Source organism: Mobula hypostoma, chromosome 1, assembly GCF_963921235.1.
Source record: "Mobula hypostoma chromosome 1, sMobHyp1.1, whole genome shotgun sequence".
In the NCBI taxonomy this organism is placed as follows: Eukaryota; Metazoa; Chordata; class Chondrichthyes; order Myliobatiformes; family Myliobatidae; genus Mobula; species Mobula hypostoma.
Window position 1 is genome coordinate 201,363,811 of NC_086097.1, and position 18,141 is coordinate 201,381,951.

The 18,141-nt window shown below is 40.9% G+C and overlaps 1 protein-coding gene across 1 annotated transcript in view; it reads right to left on the reverse strand.

Moving 5' to 3' along the window:
* The window catches only part of LOC134342938 (coiled-coil domain-containing protein 178), a 361,847-nt gene that overhangs the window by 293,387 nt on the left and 50,319 nt on the right, over positions 1-18,141 (reverse strand). Inside the window, exons 7-9 of the mRNA XM_063041651.1 lie at positions 14,978-15,198; positions 13,815-13,957; positions 1,887-2,040 (exon numbers count right to left, since the gene is read on the reverse strand). Coding sequence (XP_062897721.1) covers positions 1,887-2,040; positions 13,815-13,957; positions 14,978-15,198 — 518 coding nt within the window. The remainder of the gene's footprint in view (positions 1-1,886; positions 2,041-13,814; positions 13,958-14,977; positions 15,199-18,141) is intronic.

An 18,141-nucleotide genomic window follows, 5' to 3' on the forward strand; every position in this document is an offset into this window, starting at 1 on the left:
TCCTCACCACATTCTACAGAGGTTGTATTGAGAGCATCCTGAGCAGCTGCATCACTACCTGGTTCGGAAATTGCACCATCTTGGATCGCAAGACCCTGCAGCGGATAGTGAGGTCAGCTGAGGAGATCATCGGGGTCTCTCTTCCCGCCATCACAGACATTTACACTGCACGCTGCATCCGTAAAGCAAATAGCATTATGAAGGACCCCACGCACCCCTCATACAAACTCTTCTCCCTCCTGCCATCTGGCAAAAGGCACAGATTTGAACTGCCCGTGCATGTAACGAGAGCATCTTGGACCTCCAGGTGGTCCACAGCAGGGGTGATTGATAAGGCCGTGGCCTAAGGAAGAATGAGCTGAGTTATACAGCTCTCATTACATGCATGTACAGTTCAACTCTTTGAGTGAAAATGCGGCAAGTTTGAAGTTTCTCCTCATCTCCTTCTACTTTAGGCCACTGACTTCTACAAAGAAGGGATCTGTGTGCTCCACAACCATTGGACTAAGTGTGTAAATGTAGGAAAAATAAATGTGCTAGGTTTTCTAAAATTGACTCCTTCTACTTTAGGCCATGAACTTATCAATCACCCCTCGTAATTGGAACAATATGAAGATTTTGATATCTATCGAAGAATTTGATACCTATCAAATAACTTGTTCCTTTGGACATAATTCTTAAGGAATACCTTTTAAAATATAACTGGCTAAAAATGACACTATCATTATACTGATCAGGGAATGGACCAACAGAGTTTTGATAGTGAGATAGCAACCAGCCAGTTGCCAACTGCTTTGAAGGGATGCTGGGCATGAAAAAGGCCAGGCACGTGATTGAATAGTAGGACCAGATCAGGAGAATAGAAATAGAAGAGTGGGAACTGGAATAAAGACCATGATGTACCCTGGAGGATGATGATTTGACTTGCATGGCTGGTCTGTTTAGTGGGAGGGTGATGGATCACATAGTGAGCACAAGCATGTGACTCTGCAGATTTGGAAAGAGATTGTCATGTGAAAATCTAGTGCAAGACAGGGCCTCATCAGGAGTGGATTTTGTGATCATAACTAGAGGAACTGAGTATATGTCCACACCGTTGAGAGAAAGGGTCAGTTTTGAAACGGGCTGAAGATGTGGTGAGATTAATACAGTACAGGCAGGGGTAGTACCCAATGTTGGTGGTGAGTAATTAACTTATATGCAGGTGTCCTGGCGTAGTACTGTTCTCAAAAGACAGTTAACTTGGAAATGCTAATGATGGACCTTCTTGAACAACAACGGTCCAAGTTCTTTTGCAACATTTCATATTAAAAGTTGCAATGTTTATGGATTTATGTTTCAAAAAGCATCAGGATGTGTCAGCAACTGACATCCAACAATGCCTGGTTGACTTTCAGATATGACACAATATTATCCAAAATTAGTCACTGTATTTCAATTCAGTAAATAAAAATTGATTTTCAAGTACATGATACTCAAAAAAGCTTAAATTTCTAGGCAGTGATACATGATCAACCACATAGTACGTAAAAAGACTCAATTCCTCTTTCATTATCAATGTCTGGCCTGCAGTCAGTCCAATATCTTATAAAACACTCACTTGTCAATTTCCATCACACCTCTAATTAAGTTACAGTTTCAGATTTGAAATATACTCAAGCAAATTCCCAGCCGTTATTTTGCTCAGGGTTCTTTATTTCAGATTTTATAAGACATTTTTTATATTTTCAAACCTTGTCACTTTAGAGTTAACATATTAGTTAAAAATTCTCAAAATTACTTTCCCCAAACAATTCCTCACATATTCCAGAGCATATAAATCATGGGCACACTACTCAATAGAAGCATACACTCAGAGATTTAAAAAAAACAAATTAAATACTTGCATTGTCTTTCTTTATATTCTTCTGAAATTCCAAATCAACCAATTCATCGGTAAGTCTTTTATGTGACTTTTCTGCTTCTACAATCTGATCCTGAATTTTTTGTTCTTGAGTAGTATATATTTCAAATACCATTTTGGCTGTGATTATGTCCTTGCTTTAAATAGAAAGATGATGTGTTACAAAACAGTTCTGAAGCTTATATAAAGCTATTTCTATCCTGCACATATTTCTGTTCAGAGGTTTTAGCGCAGATGTTTTTGTGTAGTGCACAGAGCAAAACAATTAAATTCTAAATATCACAAGAGAAAATCTGCAGATGCTGGAAATTCAAGTAACACACACAAAATGCTGGAGGAATTCAGCAGGCCCAGCAAAACTCAGTCCTGATGAAGGGTCTAGGCCCAAAATGTCAACTGTACTCTGAGACCTGATGACGGGTCTTGGCCTGAAACGCCAACTGTACTCTTCTCCATAGATGCTGCCTGACCTGCCGAGATCCTCCAGAATTTTGTGTAAATGATAAAATATATATTTGTTCAGACTAATATTAAATAATAACTGTCATCCATATATATGACAAAAATAATTGGATACATGTATCTTTACTAGTATGTTTGTAATATATTAAAGTTTTAGTTATATTTTCAGTAGAAAGGATCTTTGGCTTGCTGCCTTTTGTATAACTAACAGCTAGCTAGACGGATATATGAAACTATTTAGCAAACAATTCTTCATTTCATTTCAATTCAATTCAAGTTTAATTGACAGTTAACCATACATGAGTATTCAGGAGAGTCTAAGACCAGAGGACACAGCCTCAGAATACAGGGGTGCCCTTTTAGAATGGGGATGAGGAGAAATTTCTTTGGCCAGAGACTGGTAAATCTATGGAATTTGTTGCCACAGGCAGCTGTGGAGGCCAAGTCTTTATGTATATTTAAGGCAGAGGTTAATGGCTTAATGATTGGTCAGGGCATGAATGGTTGCCCATTCATGGCAGGAGAAGGCAGCTGACTGGGACTGAGAGGAAAAATGGGATAAGCCATAATGAAATGGCAGAGCAGACTCAATGGGCCAAATGGCCTAATTTAGCTCCTATATCTTATGGTCTTAGGAATATAGCCAAACGAAACAGCTGGGATTAAGGGGCAAAACGCACAGTATCAACAGTCACACACACAGCACCAAGTACACAGAGGACAGCCAGCACAAATGATATCACAATTGCACAGTCAAAGAGTCCAAAACTCATGCCATCAATTAACAGTTGACCACAATAGAGTTTGTCCCCTGCTGAGCGAACAATGGGGATGGAGCACACCTCCTCCACTGTCCCTCTGAGGCAACACTGTGGCCCAAGGTCCAGCCCTGCACACACAAGACAAAGAACACATATAGAATATCAGCAAACTACAACCGCACAAAATATACATTCTTTAGTTTTACTTCAACTGCTTCCTTCATCAGGTATTCCCAAAAGCCATTGGCACAGCACAGTAGTTTTGTGATGTCCAAGTCAATCCTATGGCCATTGCAAATAAAATGTGCTTCTACCGCCGATTTCTCCAGGTAACCCAAACAAATACACCTCTTATTCTCCTTTATGCGGGTTTCCACCGTGTGTTCTGTCTGGCCACTATACACTGCTCCACATTCACAGGGAATCCTGTAAACGCCAGCTGTCCTGGGTACTCCAATGTCATCAGTTCCTGGACATTCTAATACGATGGTAGCCTTGGACATAGTATCTCTCAGTAACCCACCCACACAGACTTGTACCACAATAGCAGCCACCATCACACCTCCCAATGTAGAGTGGTTCTTTCTACTTTGATTAACTGTGCAAAAACTATTTCGGACCTGGAGAAACTTCACGAGGAAATAAGACAATAATGCATGACGTTCCTACAGAATGGCTACAAGGTGATCAATTAGGCCTTTAAAAGGCCCGACGGAAAAGCCAGGAAACCTAACAACGAGGAGGGACCTGTCATTACTGCCTGTCATCTCTATATATCCACGGTTTCTGGAAAGATTGCCAGGATCCTGAAGAAATACCATCCATAAGCCCCAAAGGGAGCTCAAGTTATGGCTTATGCAGGTCAAAGACTCAGGACGGTTGGCATTTATGGGATTCCCTGTGAATGTGGAGCAGCGTATATCTGCCAGGTGGGATGCATGATTGAAACCTGCATCAAGGAGCACAGGAGGTGCACCTGTAACGGCCATAGGATTGACTTTGACGGCACAAATCTACTGTGTTGTGCCAGTGGCTTTTAGGACCACCTGGCAAAGCAGCCTATTGAAATAAAATTAGAGAAAAAGAATTTTAATAAAGACAACGGTCTCGTTCTCAGTAAAAATTGGAATTCAATTGTAAACAAGGTGGCAGAGCAGAAGCCTGATTGGATGAGGACTAACCAATAAAGATGGATGGATGACAGGGGTATATATACCACCAGACCAGACATGCCCAGGCATCATCCCTGATGAAGATGGCAGGTTTTGTCATCGAAACGCCAGCTAAGATCGATCCCTGTACCCGGGTGGAAGCCCGAGAAGAGTTTATAATTCAGACAAGTTCAAAAGACAATAATCCGCTCTACAAAAATCAAATGTGCTGGTGCAATTAGTTCGAATATGACTTGCCTTCCAACTGCTGTTGTGTTACAACGATATTTGATTATTATTGTCCTTTTATACATTACAATGAAATCATAGTAAAACTTTATCAAAAAAATTCCTAACTTTGATCATGTTTTCCAAGAAACTAAACAGAATGATAAATAAATGCAAGATTTCAAAGTTCAAAGTAAATTTATTATCAAAGTACATATATTTCCCCATATACTACCCTGAGATTAATTTTCTTGTGGGCATTCACAGTTAACATAAAGAAATTCAATAGAATCAATGAAAAACTGCACACAACGATGGACAAACAACCAAAGTGTAAAAGATGACAAATTGTGCAAGTACAAAAAAGTAAAAAAGAGAAAATAATTAATTAATAAATATTTGGAACATGAGTTAGAAGATAGATCATTGAACAGTACAGCACAGGAATAGGCCCTTCAGCCCATTATGTTGTGCTGAATCAATTAAATTAGTAATCAAATGGGTAACTAATTTCTTCTGCCTACACAATGCAATATCCTTCCATTTTTCTGACATCCATTTGCCTATCTAAATGTCTCTTAAAATACTCTAAAGTTTCTCCCTCTTCTACCACACCCCAAGCAGCACATTTCAGGCATCCACCACTCTGTATTTAAAAAAAACTTGCCCTCACATCTCTTTTGAAATTACGCCCTCACCTTAAATGCATGCCCTCTGGAATTAGAAACTTCAACCCTGGGAAATAGATACTGTCTGTCTACACTATCGACGTCTCTCATAATCTTATGAACCTCTATCAGATCTCCACAGCCTCTGCTGCTCCAGAAGAAAGAACCCAGGTTTGTCCAACCCCTCATCCTCTAGAGAGGGACATACCCTCTAATCCAAGCAGTATCAAGCCTCGACACCTTTCCTATAATGGGGCAACCAGATCTGTAGGCAATACTGCAGGTGCAGCCAAACTGTGAATTTTATAAATCTACAACGTAGCCTCTTGACTTTTGAACTCAGTGCCTCATCTTATAAAGGCAAACAAGCCACATGTCTACTAAACCAACCTTTCAACCTCTGTAGCCACCTTCAGGAGTGAAGAAAATGGACCCAAAGATCTATCTGCTCACCTACTCTGCAATGGATCTTGCCTTTAACTGCATACTTTCTCTTTGCAATTGACCTACCAAGGTGCAACACTTTACATTTTGCCAGGTTAAACTTCACCTGCCATTTCTCCAACCTTATCTGCAACTGATCTATATATTCCGTTGTATTCTTTGCCAGTCTTCTATGCACAACACCACCAATTTTTGTATCATCTACAAACTTACTAATTCACCCATCTACATTTTCATCCAGGTCATTTACATACATCACAAACAGCAGAGGTCCTACTACAGATCCTTGTGGAACACCACTAATGAGAGACCTCCAGCTAGAATACATCCCTTTGACCACTACCCTTTATCTTCTATGGGCAAGCCAGTGCTGAACCCAAACATCATGGCTCCTATGCATCTTAATCTGGAAGAACCTCCCATGAGGGACCTTGTTAAGCATCTCACTAAAATCCATGTAGACGACATCCACAGATCACGGACCCTCGTCAAAAACAAGTTAGTAAGACATGATTTGCCTCAGCCAAAGCCATGCAGAAAACTGTAGAGTCCTTGAAAGTGAGTCCATAGCTTGAGGAATCAGTTCAGTGATGGGGAGAGGGAAGTTCTCCATCTTGGTTCAAGAGCCTGATGGCTGAGAAGTAATAACTGCTCCTGAAACTGATGGTGTGGGACGTAAGGCTCCTGTAGCTCCTGTACCTCTTTACAGACAGCAGCAGTAGGAAGAGAGCATGGACTGGATAGTGAGGTCTTTGATGATGGATGCTGCTTTCCTGTGATAGTGCTTGTTGCGTGCTCAGAGGTGGGATGGACTTTACCCATGAAGGACTAGGCTTCTTGTAAGCTTTTCCATTCAAGGGTAATTCTATTTCCATACCAGGCTGTGATGCAACCAATCAGTATATTCTCCACGGTGCATTTATAGAGGTTTGTCAAAGATTTCCCTGCGTTGCTCACAGAACAAAATTAAGCACTGAAACACAAAATATGGGGAAATATGATTGATGTGAGAGTCTATGGGTTTATAATAGACATCAGTGGATGAGCCGTTCCAGAGATAGAGATGGAGAGCTCGAAAACAGGGAGGGAGCTGTCAGAAATGAACCAGGTAAATTTGAGGGCAAGGTAGAAGTTGGAGGCAAAGTTGATGAAGTTGACGATCTCAGCATGCATGCAGGAAGCAGCACCAATGCAGCCGTCAAAGTAGCATAGGAAAAGTGGGGCAGTGACATCAGTGTAGGCTTAGGACATGGACTGTTACATGTAGCTAACATAAAGGCAGACATAGCTGGGACCCATGTGAGTACCCATGGCTGACCATCACCCACACCATTACTGACCTGATTTACTCAGGGGATCTCCCATCCAGTGCCACCAGGGGTACTTGCATGTGTCCCACCTTATATTCCAGCTCTGTAGCCTCCAACCTGATGGCACAAACATCGATTTCTCGAACTTCTTGTAATGCCCCCTTCCTCTATTCCTATTCCCCTTTTCCCTCTCTCACCTTATCTCTTTGCCTGTGTGTTCTAGTGTTCCTCCCCCTTTTTCTTTCCTCCATGCCCTCCTGCCCTCTTCTATTAAATTTCCCCTTCTCCAGCCTTGTATTTCTTTCACCAATCAACTTCCCAGCTCTTTTCACCCCTCCTAGTTTCACATATCACCTTGTGTTTCTTCCTTCCCTACCCCCACCTTCTCACTCTGACTCCTCATTGTTTTTCTCCAGTCCTGCTGAAGGGTCTCAGCCTGAAACGCCAACTGTACTCTTTTCCATAGATGGTGCCTAGCCTGCTGAGTTCCTCCAGCATTTTGTGTGTTGCCTAATTCTGCTTCTAAGTCTTATGCTCTTAAGAAACCATTCAGCTCAAAATGCATCAGAATCAGATTTATTGTCACTGATTTATATGAAGTGAAATTTGTTGTGTTGTGGTAACAAGTACAGTGCAAAGACATAAAATAAGTCTGCATGCAGAGTTTATCACTGCAATATTCATAATATTTTACAAAAAAGTATACCCTACAGTTTTAAGATGGTGGGTCAGTGTTCTAACAAAGCCAATGAGAGAAGCTAAAGATAGGAGGTCAGCCTCAACAACTGGGAGCCAGTGGATGTGGTATTTTTTTAATTTTCAAAAGGCTTTTGATAAGATCCATCGTAGGTGCCATCGTCTCACATGCTTCAGTGAATGACTGGGTAATGGCTTGGAGATTGACATCTGAATCTGTGCAGACACAAATGACATCAGGAGGACAAACATAATACATTGTGTAATTTGCCCCAATTTAGGAACTGGCAGGTTATATTGTCATCCAAGCAAAGGAGTGCAAAGATGTCCAGATCATTCAAATCATGACAGGCACGCATAACTCCTAGTCTGACCAGTGATAATCTGATCTATTATCTTCATCAACCACACTCCAAAGCATCAGTGTCAATAGAAACATTTCAATGCTCTTAAATTCCAATTAAATGTAAGATGGTAAATAAGCAGTGGCAAATACTAGAGACATATCATAGGGTAGTTGTACAAAATGCTGGTGAGGCTACACTTGAAGTATCATGTTCAGTTTTGATCACCCTTCTATAGGGAACATCTTTTTAAACTGTAAAGAGTGCAGAAAAGACATACGAAGGTATTGTCATGAATTGAGTTCAAGTTCAAAATAAATTTATTTTCAAAGCATGTACAGTATACAGTGGCATGCAAAAGTTTGGGCACCCTGGTCAAAATTTCTGTTACTCTGAATAGTAAAGCCAGTAAAAGATGACCTGATTTCCGAAAGGCATAAAGTCAAAGATAAAAACATGAGGAAATCTGCAGATGCTGGAATTTGCTGGTGAATGCAGCAGCATCTCTAGGGAGAGGCACAGTCGACGTTTCGGGCCGAAACCCTTCGTCAGGACTAACTGAAAGGAAGAGCTAGTAAGAGATTTGAAAGTGAGTGGGGGAGGGGGAGATCCAAAATGATAGGAGAAGACAGGAGGGGGAGGGATGGAGCCAAGAGCTGGACAGTTGATTGGCAAAAGGGATATGAGAGGATCATGGGACAGGAGGCCCAGGGAAAAAGAAAAGGGGGGGGGAACCAGAGGATGGGCAAGGGGTATAGTGAGGGGGACAGAGGGAGAAAAAGGAGAGAAAGAAAAAGAATGTGTGTATATAAATAAATAACGGATGGGGTACAAGGCGGAGTTGGGGCATTAGCGGAAGTTTGAGAAATCAATGTTCATGCCATCAGGTTGGAGGCTACCCAGATGGAATATAATGTGTTGTTCCTTCAACCTGAGTGTGGCTTCACCTTTACAGTAGAGAAGGCCGTGGATAGACATATCAGAATGGGAATGGGACGTGGAATTAAATGTGTGATTAAAAAGTTAAAGAGTTAAAGATGACACATTTCTTTAATATTTTAAGCAAGATTACTTTCTTATTTCTATCTTTTACAGTTTCAAAATAACAAAAAAGTAAAAGGGCCCGAAGCAAAGGTCTGGGCACCCTACATGGTCAGTACTTAGTAACACCCCCTTTGGCAAGTATCACAGCTTGTAAACGCTTTCTGTAGCCAGCTAAGAGTCTTTCAATTCTTGTTTGGGGATTTTCGCCCATTCTTCCTTGCAAAAGGCTTCTAGTTCTGTGAGATTCTTGGGCTGTCTTGCATGCACTTCTCTTTTGAGGTCTATCCACAGATTTTGGATGATGTTTAGGTCGGGGGACTGCGAGGGTCATGGCAAAAGTGCATTGTGGATTTTGAGGTGTGTTTAGGATCATTATCCTGTTGTAGAAGCCATCCTCTTTTCACCTTCAGCTATTTTACAGACGGTGTAATGTTTGCTTCCAGAATTTGCTGGTATTTCATTGAATTCACTCTTCCCTCTACCAGTGAAATATTCCCCGTGCCACTGGCTGCAACACAAACCCAAAGCATGTTTGATCCACCCCCTGCTTAACAATCGGAGAGGTGTTCTTTTCATGAAATTCTGCACCCATTTTTCTCCAAACATACCTTTGCTCATTGCTTCCAAAAAGTTCTATTTTAACTTCATCAGTCCACAGGACTTGTTTCCAAAATGCATCAGGCTTGTTTAGATGTTCCTTTGCAAACTTCTACGCTGAATTTTGTGGTGAGGACACAGGAAAGGTTTTCTTCTGATGACTCTTCCATGAAGGTCATATTTGTGCAGGTGTCACTGCACAGTAGAACAGTGCACCACCACTCCAGAGCCTGCTAAATCTTCTTGAAGGTCTTTTGAAGTCAAACAGGAGTTTCAATTTGCCTTTCTAGCTATCCTACAAGCATTTCTTGGTCTTCCAGACCTCAACTTGACCTCCACTGTTCCTGTTAACTATCATTTCTTAATTACATTACAAACTGAGGAAACGGCTACCTGAAAACGCTTTGCTATCTTCTTATAGCCTTCTCCTGCTTTATGGGCATCATTTATTTTAATTTTCAGAGTGCTAGGCAGCTGCTTAGAGGAGCCCATGGCTGCTGATTGTTGGGACAAGGTTTGAGGAGTCAGGGTATTTATAAAGCTTTGAAATTTGCATCACCTGATCTTTCCTGACGATGACTGTGAACAAGCCATAGCCCTAACAAGCTAATTAAGGTCTGAGACCTTGGCAAAAGTTACCTCAGAGCTCAAATCTCTTGGGGTGCCCAAACTTTTGCATGGTGCTCCTTTCGTTTTTTTCCCCACTCTAAAATTGTACAGAACAAAAATAATACACTAATCTTGCTTAAAATGTTGAAAGGAAAGTTTCATCTTTAACTTTATGACTTTTGGAGATCAGTTCATCTTCTACTCACTTAGAAGGTTCATCCATCGTCATCGATGAAGACCTCGACACCATTCATAGTTTTTACGAGGTTGAGTTGCTAGCTTGACGCTCAACCCAGCACAAATGGAGAGCGTGCACAGGAGCCAGCCAGATTCGAACTCAGGGCCTCTCACCCTGAAGTGCAGTGCTGATGCCACTATGCCACCAGCTGGCGGTTGATGGTGTTAAGACTAGTGCTTGATTTGGATTTAAGTGAGGGAGAGTTGCACAGCGTCAGCCTCATTCACTCTTCCCAATTCCCATCTGGACCAAGTGGCAAGACAAGAGTCGAGACAGCTGGAGATGGGACTAGGTGCAGTGGATAACCAGGACATCTTCTGTTTCTTATCGTGCTCTACGCATTCAATGACGCTTGCGGAGACTGCCTTCTTGACCATTGGACCTTCCTTTGGTCTCATCCGCTCAATCCGCTAGAGTCTGTCTTCACACGCTGGGATAGACAACTCCCTATCCCACTATGGGTTTGAGACCCGTCAGCTACCCACACCTAGTTTAGTCAGCTTGTCGAAGACATTGCCCAGGGTGTGGCTGCTGTCGCATGCAAACAGCTACGGGGAGCACAGGTGAGAGCTGAGTGCCAGGTGGGGACCAAAGGTGGACAAACCACCTGAAAAGGACATGACATGTTCCCCCACCAGAAGTGCTACCCCTCCCTGACACCCCATACACCCCCTACTCACTTAACTATTCACAGTAACAGAAATTTTGACCAGGGGTGCCCAAACTTTTGCATACCACTGTATGTTACCATATACTACAGAGATTCATTTTCTTCAGGCATTCACAGTGGACAAAGAAATATAATAGAATCAATGAAAAACTACACACAAACGATGACAAACAATGCAAATTTAAAAAATAATTATTACTGAGAACAGTCCTTGCAAGATGAGTCAATAGGTTGTGGAATCAGTTCCGTGTGAGGTGAATGAAGTTATCCACACTGGCTCTGAGTAAAAGGGGGTGAGCTTAAGGAAGAGGCTGGGCAGGCTCAGTTTTTTTCCTTGTAATATGGAAGGCTGATAGGTGATCTTATAAATATGCATAAAATCATGAAGGGCATAGATAGAGTAAATGTATTCAGCTTTTTCTAGAGCTGGGGAATCATGAACTCAAGGGCATTGGTTTAAGGTGAAAGGAGAAAGACTTAGTTGGAATTGACGGACAACTTTTGTCTTTACACTCACAACACGCTGGAGGAACTCCGCAGGTCGGGCAGCATCTGTGGAAATGATCAGTCAACGTTTCGGGCCGGAACCCTTCGTCAGGACTGAACAGGGAAGGGGCAGAAGCCCTATAAAGAAGGTGGAGGAAGCCTGCTGAGTTCCTCCAGCGTGTTGTGAGTGTTGCTTTGACCCCAGCATCTGCAGAGTATTTTGTGTTTTTGTTTTTACACAGAGGGTGGTATGTATGTGGAATGCGCTGCCAGAGGAAGTGGTTAATACAGGTACAATAACAACTTCTAAAAGGCAATTGGACAGGTACATAGATATGAAAAAATCATAAAGTTATGGACCAAATGCTGCTATCGGAACTAGCTTGGATCGGCATCTTGGTCAGCGTGGGCCGGTTTGACCAAAGGGCTAGCTTCTGTGTTGTATGGACTCTACAATCCTAAATAAAAGAGGAATAAAATAGGTTTTGAGAGCAAGCTAACAAGAAATATAAAAACATATACAGTAAAAGCTTCTACAAGAGTAGCTGAGATAAACATTGATTTCTTGGATGTAAAGCATGGAGAATTAATAATGCAATTTATGGAAGTGACAAAGACTGCGACTACATCTTTATCTGTCTTTCTGGCAGAAGAATCTAGAAGCATCCTAGTAATAGAAAACATGGGGCCAAAAGGAGAAAAAGGAATTAAAAACAATTATGACTCAACAATAGGTAAAGGGAAACTGCTTGGATTAAAACTGACAAACGACCTGGATCTAATAGCCTGTACCCTGATATCTTAAAATAAATAATGGAGATATTAGTTGTGAATTCTCAAAATTCTGTAACTTTGAAAAGGGCTCAGTGGTTTGGGAAGTTGCAAATGTAATGCTTTCTTTCAAGGAAAGGGCAAGACAAAGAACAGGATATTTATCATAACATTTGTGATAGGGAATATATCAAGATCCATTATCACAGAGGCAATAACAGAACATTGAGAAAATTGTAACGCAATCAATCAAAACGATCAATGTTTCATAAACAGGAAGTCATGACTGACAAATGCAATAAGCAAAATAGAAAAAAAAAGAGACCAGCTGATGTAAGGCTAATGTTGATAGGCAATGCACACTTGGCAGGACACCAGATTAGGAATCACTTTTAATAAAATGATTTCTCTTTAAGGTATTAATTTTAGCAATTATAGAAAACAGATTTATTTTGCATCCTTGTATCCCAACTTCTTCTCACAATCCAAGTGTAGGTGAATGGTAGGAGAGTTGGGGTGAAGTTGATGGGCATATGAGGAAACCAGAGGTCCATGAACCAATCGTCACTGGGGGATCAGAGGTGGAGAGGGTCAGTGACTTCAAATTCCTCAATGTTATCATTTGCAGGACCTGTCCTGGGTCCAGCACACAAGTGAAGAAAGCACTGCTGCACTTTTACTTCCTTAGAAGTTTGTGAAGATTCGGCATAACAAATAAAACTTCGACAAATTTCTATAGATGTGTGCTGGAGAGTATATTGATTGGTTGTATCACAACCTGGTAGGGAAACACCAATGCCCTTAAATGGAGTACTGTCATAGAAAGGCAAGATCCATTATCAGGAACCTCCACCATCCAGCTCATGCTCTCAGCTTGCTGCTGCCATCAGGAGGAAGGTACAGGAGTCTCAGAACTCACTCCAGCGCATTCGGTAACAGTTATTACCCCTCAACCACCAGGCTGTTGAACCAGGGAGGATAACTTCACTGAACTTCACTTGCCCCATTACTGGACTGTTTTCACCCCTAAGGACATCCTCAAGAACTCCTCTGCTTTTGTTCTCAATATCTATTGTTTATTTATTTATATAGTATTATTATTTCTTTTTTTTCTTTCTTATTTGCACAGTTTGCTGTCTTTTGCATACTGGTTGTTTGCCTGCCTGTTGGGTGTGATCTTTCACTGATTCCGCTATGAATCTTGGATTTACTGAGTATGCCTGCAAGGAAATGAATCTCAGGGTTGCATATGTGTACTTTGATAATAAATTTACTTTGAATAAGTTGCAGGGGGATGAAATTGTCCTGAGAGCTGGCATAGACCCAATGGACTACGATGCAAGGTAACATGATCAGTAAATAACATTATGGTGGTGTATTTTGAAATTTCAATTCCCTTAGAACCCTTTGAATAGTATTACAATATTCTTACCTGAGCTGTGCAGTTTTGTTCTCTATTGAGAGAATTTCTGTATGCATTGCATTTTCTTCAAACTGTGCTTTGGCAGTAGCATCATCAAACTCCTGGTGCACTTTATTAAGGTCCGAAAAAACTTTACTGAAGACCTCTGTCAACTAAAGGGTATAAATAAACAGTTTATTTACAATACAATATGAGATTATCCGCAAAAACACGAAGTTTCTATCTCTTTCAATAAACCCATATCTACAGGTAAAATATCACCATATGACTATAAGATATTGGAGCAGAATTAGGCCATTTGGTCCATGAAGTCTGCTACTCAACATTAATATCTATTTGACAGGAGAAGTTCAATGCTGAATAAAATCAAGTTCAAGGGAACTTGCCCTACTTTTCTGAACAAGTGACTTTCACCAGGGTTGATGTGGTTCTAAGCCATGCATTCAGTCTCTTAAAGGAAGCAAGGGAGTATTACAAACAACTATACTTGAAAACAGACGCACAGCAGACTAAGCATGCCCCACACTACATTTTAATCTAAAATCTAAACTAAGGTATAATGCAGCTTTCTGCCTGCCTACTCTTTATACTGATGCAAGTGTGCATTCATCATTCTTTGCCCTGCTCAACAGTTGTTAAAACACTAAAAGGGAGCTGCCCTTTGGCTGCAAAATTTTAAAAAAACTGTTCGATAATATCAGAGACCATATACTAGATTCTCATCTTTACCCCTCTACTGTGTGAATGAAGACTTAATTCAAGTAGCAGAGGGGAATAAAGGAAACCTTTTCTTTTCCCCTCCTCAGAGCACAGGCAGCCTTCTGGGCATTAACTGTGATTAAATAATAGCAGAAAATTCCGTAACAAATGAAATGAACAAAATACAGATGTTAAGCTAAGAAAGTAGTGTTTGTACATGTTGCTTAAAAATATCAAATCAAACATCACATTAATTATGACACTCACAGCGCTCATTTGACTATTGTACACACAATTCCCTTTACTTTAAACAGCCCGCAGGTAAACTTATATTTCCCCCCACTAAAATAATCCTTTTATACAAACCCTCCTGTATTCTTTGAAATAAAAGTACAAAATACAGTATCTTACATATATGCAACATTAGGTTCATTTCACCACTTTCAAGTTGGCTGCATATTTGTATTAAATACCTCATTTTGACTTGGTACAATATCATCAATGGTCTTCTTTTCCAAATCCAGCTTTTCCTTTAGATGATCTTCAAGTTTTTTTACTAAATTAATTTCTTCACGTAGTCTCTGATTCAGTATTCTTGCATCATTAACTTGAATTTGTACTTTTTGTAAATGAGATGCCTTACACTCAGCATTTAACTCTAATTCATAAATCTCTTCTGAATGCACTGCATATTCTAAATGAGAAAAAGAAATACGATTTTAATCAAAAATCAGAAAATGCTGACATTCTCAAGCAGTTGAATATGCTTCTGCCATTAATAATCAAGCCAACGTACTCCGCTGAAGTTGTCTATTTTATTGCGTTGATAAGACAAGAACACTGACTCCACCTTTTGCTGTAGTCATTCACTGTTAGGTTCATCAGACCTTATCTCAACAAAGCAAAACAGTTATGAAAGCTTCCTTTCTGTGGAAGTCGCACGGAAGCCACTGGAAATCTTTTGCTTAGCTACAGCTGTCTGACCTCAGTGGAAGGTGCTAAACTGGGGAAAGAATAATTACAATAGTATTAGATAGGAGGTGGGGAGACTAGACTGGTAGTGGTGGTAATTGGGGAAGTCCACATCTGAGATGTGGGAATAATTTAAAGGACAGCAGATCAAAATTCAGGACCAACGTGGTCCTGTGAAGAAGAAAGAGAAGGATGACAAGGTCCTTTATTGATGGAAGAAAATAAATCTTGTAGATGCAGTCAAAAAGTAAAAGCATATGCAAGGTTTCAGAAGCTAAAGTCAGGCAGGCCTTTGAAGAATTTAAGAAAACAAGAGGTTAAACAAGGAATCAGGAGGGCTAAAATGGACCATGAAATGTCTTTTGGTGAGTAGGTGTAGAAAATTCAATATAATTATTGGATATACATTTATTTATTCATATGTGTATTTATTTACCTCAAGGACAAAAGAAGGAAATTATGCTTGGAGCTAGAGTAAGCAGTCAAGGTACAAAACAATGTACTAGGTACTAAACTGTAGAAGAAGGGTCAGCAAAAGGGTTAATGTGCTAAATCGCTAACTTGCGTTTTTCTATTTGAACTTTGTAACCCAGTATCCTAAGCTTAGAGTTACAGAGAATCCTTCATAATCAGGATGCAGCACTGAGTGCAGAAAAGAGGAACACGCACTCCTTTGATTTAGTCACTTGCCTGTTCTATAATTAAAAATACCTTGTGCTACAGATGTACCTATTTGCAAACACGAAGAAATCTGCAGATGTTAGAAATTCAAGCAACACACACAAAATGCTGGTGGAATGCAGCAGGCCAGGCAGCATCCACAGGAAGAGGTACAGTCGACGATTCGGGTCGAGACCCTTCGTCAGGACTAACTGAAAGAAGAGATAGTAAGAGATTTGAATAAATTGATTAAGAGATCCCTCTCCTGTCTTCTCCTATCATTTCGGATCTCCCCCTCCCCCTCCTCCTCTCAAATCTCTTACTATCTCTTCTTTCAGTTAGTCCTGACGAAGGGCCTCGGCCTGAAACGTCGACTGTACCTCTTCCTATAGATGCTGCCTGGCCTGCTGCGTTCACCAGCATTTTGTGTGTGTACCTATTTCCTCCTGGTTACATATATCTACTTATGCAACAGATTCACTTGCATGCCTGTATCAGCCTGTTCATCAGCATAAATATATGCCAAAATTGCTCTGTAACTCAGATCCTTACACTCTTCTTCAGGCTCTCCATGTTATCATGCTGAATAATGGTATCTCCACTTGAAGTCTGGTCTCTGGGGTCCTTTTCTTTTGACATAAACTTGCATTAGTACTCACCATGGAGAAGGAATGTGATGAATGTGATATCAGGTGGAGGTATGCTGCTATTCTAGGGCATTTTGATATCAAGAATAAGAAAATTAAAGTAGATGTCCCCCAATGTCTAATGGGATCTATCTCAGTTTATTATAAGAGGTAAGAGGTTTGTTTCCGAGTTAGACAAACGTGAGGTTCCAGAGGACTGAAGAATATCCAATGATGTCCTCAACTTAAGAAATGACATAGAGACAAACCAGGAAGTTAGAGGCTGGTGAGCATTACAGTGATGGTAGGGAAATTATTGGACAACATATTTAGGGATATGATCTACTCACATCTGGAAAATCTTAAGACTCATTAGGGTAATCAGCATAGCTTTGTGGGGGAACAGTCTTGCCTTATAAACTTGAGATTTTTTTTAAGGAGGCGATGGAGCTGTTTGATGAACTTTCATAAAGCTTTAACAAGGTCCCTCCTGATCCAGAGAACTGAGGTACATGGGAACTATTAAGAACTGCAAGAAGTGCATCCAGCTGCAAATTAACCCCCGTTGAGGAGTTGGAGCTGGAACTGGATGAACTCCATGTCCTTCAGGAGGCTGAAGGAAAGGTGAAATTGAATTGACTTTATTTCTCACATCCTTCACATACATGAGTAAAAATCTTTATGTTACGTCTCCGTCTAAATGTGCAATGTAAAATCATAGTAATTTGTAATAATTTATAATAAATAGAACAGTCAATGTAACATAGAAATGCACTCAAATCAGTGTGAGTTAATCAGTCTGATGGCCTGGTGTTAGAAGCTGTCCCGGAGCCTGTAGGTCCTGGCCTTTATGTTGCGGTGCCGTTTCCCAGATGGTTAGATTGTGGTTCGGGTGACTCGGGTCCCCAATGATCCTTCGGGCCATTTTTTCACACCTGTTTTTGTAAATGTCCTGAATCATGGGAAGTTCACAGCTACAGATGCACTGGGTGTCCGCACCACTCTCTGCAGAATCCTGTGACTAAGGGAGGTAGAGTTCTCATACCAGGCAATGATGCAGCCAGTCAGGATGCTCTTGATTGTGCCCCTGCAGAAAGTTTGCAGGATTTGGGGGCCCATACCAAACTTCCTCAACCGTCTGAGGTGAAAGAGGAGCTGTTGTGTCTTTTTCACCACACAGCTGGTGTGTGCAGACCACGAGGTCCTCAGTGATGTGGATGCCAAAGAACTTAAAGCTGTTTATCCTCTCAACTCCAGATTCATTGATGTCAATAGGGGTTAGCCCGTCTCCATTCCTCCTGTAATCCACAACCAGATCCTTTGTTTTGCGACATTTAGGAAAAGGTTGTTTTCTTGACACCACTGTGCCAGAGAGATTA